This window comes from Verticillium alfalfae, genomic scaffold (assembly GCF_000150825.1).
Source record: "Verticillium alfalfae VaMs.102 supercont1.1 genomic scaffold, whole genome shotgun sequence".
In the NCBI taxonomy this organism is placed as follows: domain Eukaryota; kingdom Fungi; phylum Ascomycota; class Sordariomycetes; order Glomerellales; family Plectosphaerellaceae; genus Verticillium; species Verticillium alfalfae.
The window spans coordinates 4,351,294-4,361,454 of NW_003315038.1; the positions used below are offsets into that span (position 1 = coordinate 4,351,294).

General features: G+C 54.7%; 2 protein-coding genes across 2 annotated transcripts; both read right to left on the reverse strand.

Annotated features, from left to right (window-relative positions):
• Positions 1-5,176: 5,176 nt before the first annotated feature.
• Positions 5,177-6,551, reverse strand: VDBG_01326 (WW domain-containing oxidoreductase; the record flags this gene model as incomplete). The annotated part of the gene is made up of 1 exon (XM_003009597.1): positions 5,177-6,551. One exon carries the CDS (start codon positions 6,260-6,262, stop codon positions 5,264-5,266), a length of 999 nt encoding a protein of 332 aa, XP_003009643.1.
• Positions 6,552-8,307: 1,756 nt separating this feature from the next.
• On the reverse strand, positions 8,308-8,772 carry VDBG_01327 (conserved hypothetical protein; the record flags this gene model as incomplete). Its single annotated transcript, XM_003009598.1, has 1 exon — positions 8,308-8,772. One exon carries the CDS (start codon positions 8,770-8,772, stop codon positions 8,308-8,310), a length of 465 nt encoding a protein of 154 aa, XP_003009644.1.
• Positions 8,773-10,161: the final 1,389 nt, after the last annotated feature.

Consider the following 10,161-nt stretch of genomic DNA (forward strand, 5'->3'; position numbering starts at 1 on the left):
CACCGCTGGGCACCCGTTAGGGGGGGATGGGGCCAGCCAGGGCGAGGGGCCCAGGGCAAGGGGGTGTGGCAGCAACAGGCAAAAGCCGTCGGAGGTGTGCCAAGAGAGAACAGAAAGATGTGGGCATGGCTGGATGGGTGGGTGTGGGTGGTGCAGACGTGGGCACGGGTGTGGAACTGGGAACTGGGAATGGATCCCCAGGAGGGCCTGGCCCAATACCGGCGCTGCCAGCGGAGGGGTGGGAATGCCATTGAATTGATCGTCGCGAATTTTCCTGGCGCGTTCATGGCGTGGAGCCTGAACCTGAGCATCCAGAAAAGCTCAACCATGGCTGGCCGACCTGGCCGACCGTCAGTTGGGGCGAGCAACCTCTGCCGCCCGCCGGGCTGTTGGTGTCGCGCTGTCCCCCAATGTACTGGTCTAGACAACATATCTTGAAGAGGTTTGGGCCTCCAGCGCTCGTCGCCGCCATGTCCTGATGTTGCTATCCGTGGTCTCCTGACGTCCTGAAGTCCGGTGCTTCCTCTAGCCAGACGTGGTTCACCATCGCGTCGCTAGCAGCAGTCATTGTAGTTTGTAGTGCCTGACATGACAGGACCAGACCTCCACTGTCAGTACCACTGTCAGTACCGGCCGGGGGCTGTTTGCTTCGATCGGGGAGCGCCGAGGCAGCGCCCAGGCGAAGGTGACCTCAGGGCTGGCTGGAGGAATGTGGGCAACAGGGTCTCAAAGCAAGGTACCCGATGTGCTGCTGCAGAGAACCGGGCCTCGCCTCAACTCAAAATCGCATCGTTGGTGTGATGGGCAAGCTGGGGGGTGACTGGTCAGTCTCCATGCGACTGCTCCTACCAGCCAGCCCGGCGGAAGAAGCAAGGTGAGACAGGTCCTGGAGAGGACGACGGGAGGAGCACAACAGTTCTGTACAGGGTAGGTACGAAGGTATAGTGAGGTGATCGAGGAGGGGCAAGGGGGTAGTGGGCATGTGGCAGTACCACAGAAGGAAGGGCAGCGATTCATTGTGCAATCGCCGCGCTGGCTGGGAAGGAAGCTCCTGTCAGGTGGTGTGCTCCTTCCATCACACACCCCCCATGACGCCCCCCCCCCCTCCGTTCTTGCCGTGGTTTCTTCTGTGCTGTCATCATTGCTTGCTCTATTCTTGCAGCTCCCCGTTCCCCGTCTGCTGGTCCGTCGCTCTTGCTCCCTCATCTGGTTCCCGTTCTCACTCCCTCTGCGACCCTCCGTGGGCTGCTACTTCCTGCTGCCTGTCGTTGCGTCCGTACCCAACATCCCTCGTGACCGGCATTTCGGGCCTTGCGGAGCACTTGACTACTGGGGCTCTTCTCCATCATCGTCAACAAGCGTCGTAACCGTCCAGGAGAGAGATCTGTCTATCTGTAAGCACGGCAAAGGCGGAGGCTTGGCATAGGTGTTGCATTGGCCCCCCTTCAGCATGCCCATCTCGATCATTCATGCATTGCTCGTTCGCCGTCCCGCGCCCTCCCCCTCCATCCGAGGGAACTCCAGCGAACTCCTTTCATCACCATTCCCCAGCCTCGACCGGCGCCACAATGACCTACCGAGCTGCAAGATGACCGGTCATATCGACCATCTTGACTTGTAGACCAACTGGTCCAGCTCGCCGCTTAGCAAGAACCCTTGTCCGTCCTGAGGCTTGATCACCAATCGCAAACGCAAGACAAAAGGGGGACTGTCTCGTGGGTCGGCCCCAGCCGCGGCGCTGTCACTCGACTCTTTCTTTGACCCTTCTACCGAGGTGTACGTTAGTGGTAGTGCTCATTGCTAACCTACCTACAGTACCTACCTGGTAGCTAGGGTACATTATTGTCTGCCTGACCACCTGCTGCTAAGAACCCCGCCGCCACCAGCACCGCACCTTTGCCACAGAGCAATGGCGTCGGACAACAGCACGCTAGACACCGAGACGAGTCTCCGACCTTCTTGAAGCTCACCTGGTCTCTTTTCCCTCCCAGGTGTCGACACCGTCCCATCGCTAGCGGTGGCACCGGCACGCAGCGTGTGGTGGAGCGAGGGCTTCACGCACCTTCTAGTGAGCGTGCGGTTCCAAGCCACACACGCAGGCATGCTGGGACAGCGGGTCCCCGACCCCCTCCGGTAGGGCCCGGCGAGACGTGGTTGGCCAGATCACAAATGAATGGTACGGCACTGGAACTGGAGCACTCTCTCCAGCGGGCCAGTGGGCGGGCGGGGAGGTGAAAGCGCGGCGCAGGGTCTTCGGGTCGAAACGAGACTTGAATCGAAACGCGGGAGAAAGCAAAGCCATAGCGAGACGGAGCGGTGGAGCAGGCAACAGAGATGTGTGGGTGGACGCAATCTGTGTTTCCATGAGATTGACCTCCATCGGTAGCGTCACTCTGGCTCGTGGCCTCTCCCGACTCGAGACGAACACACGGTTGTCTGGCTAGTTGAGGCCCCAGACTAAGCTGCATCCATGGTGCAGCACAACAGTGGTTCTTCAGACGGGGTGGGAGCCAACCCTCAGAGCGTGGCTCTTCCCATTTTGTCTGGGCACATGCAGAGAGCTACCATGTACCCCTCTTTACCAACGGACAGCGCCCACCATTTGGAGGTAGTGAGTGACCTGAGGATTTTGATCTCGGCGGGCGGGCATGCAGGCGACGTGCCGTTCCATTCGAGCAGTGATCGCCGCGAGATCCAGACGTAATGGAGCGGACCAGGGGGGGTCATTGGAGCAGGGGGGGCGGGTACATGAGGATGCCTGTCGAGCCTCGTGTTGATTGAGGTACTTTTTTTTGTGAACAGGCTCGTGTAGCTTCTTCGTCCGTCATGTCCAGTTGGCGGTAGCATGCAGCTTCCTGCCCTGCTGGGACCCATAAACGCTTCGTATCCGCCGGCTTCGCCTGGTTGAGGACTTCTGTTGAGCAACACAGGACGACGGCCCAGCCAGTTGCTGAATTTGGCCAGTTGCTCATTTCAGAAATCTGCGAGCCTAGATGGGTTCTTGTGCGCCCGCCGATCAAAATATTGTTTCTGGCAGCTAAGAGAGTCTAAAGGGCACTATTTCCCTGGCTCCGAGTGGCCGGACCAAGCGAGCGAGCATTACACACTGACGATCGGGGGGCCCTAGGTGCAGAGTAGGATTCCAGGCTCGCATCGCCCCCCTCGCATTATGTCATGAATGGCACGGTAGGGCTGGGGTCTGAGAGTCAATCCCGCCGCGGGACAAGGGCATTGTGTCCCAGGGTCGATCATTAAGAAACGTCCGACGAGTGTCTACTACAAAGGGGCAAAGCCACCCCCCGTCAACAACGTCATGGGGTTGTACCTTATCGCCCGGCAGTTTGGTCGGTGCGTGGTGCTCGCGAAAATCCCTCAGAGAAGATGGTGTTAGGGGCAAGATCCACGGCGGGCTGCTGGGCTTCCAAAACCTTCATTGAACTGGCCTTTCGCTGCGAGTTGGTGTTCGGATTCGCGCACATCTTTGCACCTGTCAGACTCGACACGTAGCGCTACATGCTGTACATGCGCGAGATGTATGTAATGTATGGGCCGCCTGCGTCGCGAGCGGCAGGAAACGTTCTTGATAATGCACGTGGCTTTTCTGTGTCTGTAGCGCTCATCTATGTTCCCTGCTTGGGGGCGACGTGAACCACCATCGGAAGGGTTCGATTCGACCAACGACGCTGCCCGCTGGAGATGGGATCAGTCAGTGGCTCTAAGGTTCGGAGGCGAATCCTGGAGCTGAGACCCGTCTGGGGACTGGACCGAATGAGCCGGAGCGTGAGATGCCCAATTACCTTTCCCTGTCCAATCGTGGTGCGAAAAGCCCGCGTCGACTCAGATCCCCAGGCGGACAGAAGGCAGTCGATCGGCTCACAATCGGGCGGCATCAGCGAGATGCGATGAGACGCGATGCGCCATGCCGTCTTTGTCTCTGGGGTGGTCGTGTGTTCCGTGGCTTCTGCTCTTCCATTGGACGGTCGACCTCTGATTGAGCTTGTAGCAGGATGTCTTCGAGGTTAAGGCGACCCCAAGGCGGCGCCTTTAGAGCTCTGGCGGTGACACAGAAGCTTGACCAATGCCGCGTCGAACATTCGATGGAACGTATGTCGTATGTCCAGGCTGGTTTGCATGACGCATTGAGCGCCTGTTGGTCTTCGTGGAAATGAGCTTGTCATCTGTAGGCCATGAAATAACAAAAGGTCGCCGTCGAGGATCTGGTCGGGGCCCCAAAGACGAAAAACCGTCAGGCGAAGCCATTCTCCCTTTGCAGCGCCACAGTTTGACGTTCTCCCTTGAGAAACTGTTAATCGAAAATTGCTTCCCCTTGGTGGAGTTCACTCGAGTGAATCCTGACAGACGTCGGAAGACAATACTGATGATTAGTTGACGTTGCCCCCGCTGGTCAATTGTTCGCGGCAAAATAGGCTGTAGCCATCGAAAGAAGAGCGGAAGCCTGACTTGAAGGTTCCTGATTCTGTACATTCGAGCCTCATACTCAAGCGATCATCTTGATTTAATACGAATACACGAAAGACTGGCGGAAACCGGCCTGGAGTTCAGTTTCAGTAAATGTACCCCATGATATCTCTCCCGAGCTAGATCATTAGACAAGTCCTGTGAGTAATTATCTGAACGAGGCTGGTAACTGTGAGGGACTGGTAATGTCGACATTGGTTAAGCTTACACGTTTGGCTTATGAATTTCATGTTCAGAGCACTGATGCCTAATAAAATTACATGGTTTAGCTGTTCATGTAATACGAAGTCGCGAGGCCGTAGTTTGTCAGGGCATCATGTGAGCCAGTTTTCGTCAATCAATGCATGTCTTCATCCTCGGCCAGCCATGGCTCGAGTGATGGGACGAAATGCGTGCAGTATCGGCGGAGCCAGGGAACAGCGGGCCTCAGGGGCTAGTTCGGGGCGGCTTGTGATCACGGAGAGCGTACACAAAGGCTACGGAGGTCCAGTTTTCGGATTTGTTCCAAACCCCTATCTTACAATTGACTGCGGACCCCACCTGCTGATCCTCTTCACTCTGCCTATTCCATCGTTCGCTCTGACTCCAAAGGCGCGTCAAGATAATTGTCACAAGTCACTTCTCAAGATCACGTTGCCCAATACTGGGCTCACGAGAAACCTCTCGCCACAAAGAGCAGAGACGGAAGCAAGGAATTACTAATGAGAGCAATAGTGACCCTGATCCAAGCGGGCATTTGGTCTATCGTCTATTTCTCCAGCACATAAATCTCCCCGAAGATTCCCTACTGCTCATCAGGCAGACCGACAATCTTGAGCGAATCCCTCCACAGTCTTTGCGCCTTCTCCTCGTCATACGCCCACGTCGCGTATCCAGGACCAACGATCTTGTCATCTCCCGCCGCAGAAGGCTTGGCCACGACGAGGTCAACAAGGTACTTGCCACCGGCATGTTCCCACTCTTTACCGACAGCCGCATATACGGTGTTTGCGGCTCCCTGTTCGACACTCTTCATGGTAGGGTAGATGTGTTCCATCCCCTTGAAGGCGTCAGGGGGCATGGATCGCGTCAGCGCGGTCTGAATAACGCCGGGATGGACACTGGTAGAGTGAAGGTGGCGGGAGCCAAAACGGCGCTCGATCTCGTTGGCCATGTAAATATTGGCAGTCTTGGATTGGCCATAGGACACCGACGGGTCGTACTTGGTCTTCTGGAAATTGTAGTCGTCTGTATCATTCAGGCCGGCCACGTTATGGCTAGAGGAGGCGAGGACAACGACGCGGGAGGGTAGGTTCGGGGAAGCGGCGGCGAGGAGAGCAGGTTCGAGAAGCTTATAGAAGAGGAAGTGTGAGAGATGATTCGTGCCGAACTGGAGTTCATGGCCGTCGGCGGTCAAGACGAGGTCGGGAGTTCCCATGATGCCGGCGTTGTTCACAAGCACGTGAATCTTGGACGTCTTAGCAAGGATGGCGGCGGCGGCGGTGCGGACGGAAGCGAAAGATGTCTGGTCCATTTCGACGAGCTCCATTCGGGAAGGATCGAAGACGCCCTCGAGGGCAGACTTAGCTTTCGTGAGATCCCGCGCCGTGAGAAAGAGTGTAGCGCCGGTGAGGGCGAGGACGCGGGCAGTCTCAATGCCGATTCCAGAGGAGGTACCCGTGATAACAATGACCTGGCCCTGCAACTTGCCCTCGGCGCCTTCGTCCTTGAGAACTTGTAGGGCAGTGGGGCGTGCATCACCAGGGCCATTCGGCGTGACGAAGGTATCGGCGTAGCGAGACATGATGTTATCGACGAGGTGGCGGGGGAGAAGTGGTGGAAGTGTGGGATTGATTTAGTACGATGAGGAGCTGTGCGGTGATGATATGAAGTATAGAGCAAATTGCTTCGGCATGGAATACCACTTGGTTCTTATAGTCGATTCGTTCTGCATTTCCAAGAAAAACGGCCCCACGAACGCAGTCTAAGGAAAAAATCACTTACAAATCGTCGGACGAGACGAGTTTGTCTCTAGTTATCGCCGTGCGTTTAACAGACCTTTACACAGCACGCTCCATTCAGGTATTGCCGTGGACTGCCGTTGGCTGTGCTGATGTGTTACCAAGACCGGAGGTCATGACTCGACGTGATGACTTTATTGCCATTTGCGGTCTAGCGCAATTCACACTCAAAGCTGTAATTGATCCGTCCCCGAGTTTCTGTGGTATGAGCTCTATTTGGACCACGTGAGTTAAGGGGTGGCATTGGAAATTTGACCAAGAGCGCATTTCACTTCTCACTAAAGCCCACCATGTCATGATTTAGCAATTACAGCCGAATGCTTCGGCAATTCCTAGCCATGGAGAACACCTTGACACGGACTTCTTCAGGTCCCGACCAGTGTGAAACGAGTACTATGGCAGAGCCGGCGCGATTGGACACGAACGCTGAGGACAAAAAATACCACCGGAAGCTTCAGAACCGGAAGAACCAACGAGCGCACCGTGAGTCTTTCCCTCAAGCACCTCACCTGTGCCAAGCTAAGTGCGCCGAAGGGTCGCGGATCAGAGCCCAGGACCCTGGGGTCGTCCAAGGGGTGCGTCCGTTCCAAGTGAGGCGTTGGCGGCTTGACGAACCGCCGGATGAGCCTGAGACTGGTTCCTCTCAGAATAGCCCACCACGGCTTGCTGGCACGACCGCCACATACGTCTTTCGTCCCCGGCCTCACATCTACAATACGTGGTCTATGGTCGCGCCCCAACACGACGGAGCCCTGCAAAGGTTGGCTCCCACCACACCGGTTCAAGGTCATACGCCCTTTGTGTTTCCCCTTTCAACTGACCACCTCCTCCACCTGATCCAATACAACGTCTTTCGGGCTTTCATCTCCAACAAGCGCACATTGAATGTTCTGCTCACAGGTAGGGCTGAGGGATATTCTCCTGGTGTTTGTCCTATCAGTGTTCGATACCAAGACGACACTACCATCTTCCCACTCAATCCCAACATCCCCCCCTCCCTGGTTCCGACCCGTCTTCAGCAAGTCAACTTTCATTCATCATGGATAAATCTCATACCGTTTCCGCGCCTTCGTGATAACCTGATCCGGGGAGAGGGACGTTCTCAACCACCCGGGACCTTATGGAGACCTCATCGGAAGACCTCCATGGGCCGGCACACCGGCCCTCAGCCCCCAGGAGACCCCCGTTACAGTCACCATGTCTGACCCTGGACCGTTGCGGAGCCTACCCCTTGCAATGAGATATGATGAAGATGAAGTCACAGCGGGGCGGAGGGGTCTGATCGTGTGGGGTGAACCACACCTCATGCAGAGCTGGGAAGCCACTCCGGCCTTCATTGCTAGGTGGTCATGGGCTGTGGAGGGTTGTGACGAGTTGATCCAACACAGCAATCACTGGAGGCTTATAAGAGGAGAGGAACCAATGCTCTTCTCTTAATCAATAGAGAAGTATTGAGGATGTCCAATCAGCCAAGTCATGATGTGCGACGAGAATCGGGACATCACTGTCCTGTAAGTCAAGATTAGTAATGGCCATGGGTTTTCGATCTGAAACGGACTGCTTTTCTTCAAATATTTGCTACGTCTGATTAAGAGACGATATACGTAGTCACGCTGTCCATACCTTTTCTATAGTCTCTACCAAGCCATTTCAATCCCAGAGCATGTTAGTCAAGGATGACTTTAACAGACCTTGTGAAGGATTTCGGCATGCGGAAAAGAAATGATAATGGCCTTGAGGTGGTGGGGATCCATTATGGCTGTAGCGAAGTGGAATTGCCCATCATCTGTACAATCTATCTGACAAGCCTGTCCGCCCGAAGCCAACCCTATGCGCTCGCCTGTGCCATCCTCACGATTGTGTCCTTGTCGCAAAACTCGGTTGCCTTCTCGACCTTCGATCCATCCTCGTTGAGGTATAAGAACCAGGCGGACTCGGATAAGTACATCTCCCCAGTCTTTTCATGAACTTCCGCGATGGCAGTGAATGCGGCCCGACGGGCCTCGGTGTCAATGACCAGATCGGAAAGAACGTTGTTCCTGAATTTCAATACGCTGATGTCCTTTGCAAAGGTTTCTTGAAACTTCGCATTGTCAAAGAAAAAGTCATTGGGGAGCCCAAAGGCCTGACGCAATGGCGCAGGCAAGAGGTATCTTTTGCAGTCGTCGGTGACATCGCGGTTGATTATGGATGCGTCATTCTGGTTCGAGCCGTCTTCAAATGTGGCCAAGAAAGATTTGACGGTAGCCTCAATGCGTTGTCGGAGGATTGCTGACGGAGAAGTCGATGCCATGATGAATAGGCTTGTGAGTTTCTGTGAGTGAAGTGCTGACGGAGGGCGCTTCGTACGAAGATACGGACAAACCTCGTCCACATATGATGCCTAGGTTGTTGTCTTTATACATCACTGGAGAAGCCTCCTCAATATCGCACTACTGATTGGGTCCCCGTCTTCCGCAGAGCCTGAACGTGTGTGTCCTCATGTTCGATCAACCGAATTCGGGGACTAATTTGTAAGCCTTAATCTCCACAAGTGTGAGCCCAGCACTGATCACTCCGTTTCTATGGTTATGCTGATGCATGGTGTCGACTCTCCCCGTTATGTCACCTACCACGTGCAAAAATGCTGGTGCGTGCTCAGTCTCGGCCGCACGAGTGTCAGGTTCTTCCTATTTACCGCGATAACACTTTCGCCCTACTCGGCTTAGACTTTACTATTAGGCATGTTAAGGTAGTGGATACAGCCCCGCAGCTAAAATACCGTGACAAAAGCTCAGCCGCATTTTACTGTCCTAACACCGTGTCATGCTGCACTGTTTCCTCCGGCAATCAGTACCCTAGTTCCCAGGCAAACAGGCACACGTACGGTCTATGCGCGGTCATTGACCCCAGTTCGCTAGTGATTCGCGCCGGCCGGAGAAGGAGCAAGACAAACTGAGCCGACCGTCAGCCAATGTCATCGCACGACAAGTCAAAAATTCAATTTGTTCTGCAGCAGAGCCCATTTGCGCAAAAAGGCACAGATGCCAGCTCCGACGTCGGCTGATTATGTCCGAGTGGCATGCGGCTGCGTCGACGTCGTTCATGTTGATATGGGTACATTCTCAGAGATGGCCGCCCCCGCTCGTGAAACCTGATAGACAATCCTACGTCTCGAAGCTGATCAAATGCGAACGAGATAGAAGCCCCTGGGGCAATATATGAAAATCATGGGCTTCTATTAGATCTGCTGAATATGTACGCGTTTATAATTTGGAAAGACTATGAACTAATGCCTTAGTCTTGCTGCGGTGATGGAATTGACCGCACTTAGAGCTGACGTATCATTTAGCTGTGTTACACAGCGAATACTCCAAAAAGAATCTCGACATGTACTTATGAGCAGCCACGAAGATCTGAGGACGATCAAGTTCCTTGAAAGTATGCCTACACCCAGCCCGCAATCATCGCCGATACTCTCCGACTCCTCGGCACTCGAGACGATGACCGGTCTGCGAATCGACCATCACTTTCCCTCTCGCCCCAATACGTTACACGCAGAACCTCGTCTGGCGGCTCATGAACACCCTGGATTGGCAAAAAACGTTCTGATCCGCTTTCTGCATCAATACCATCTGCTCTAAGACTTCCAGGTCTGTCTTCCATGTGCTCATACTCGTTTGTTCCTGCGCTTTTTGAGCCC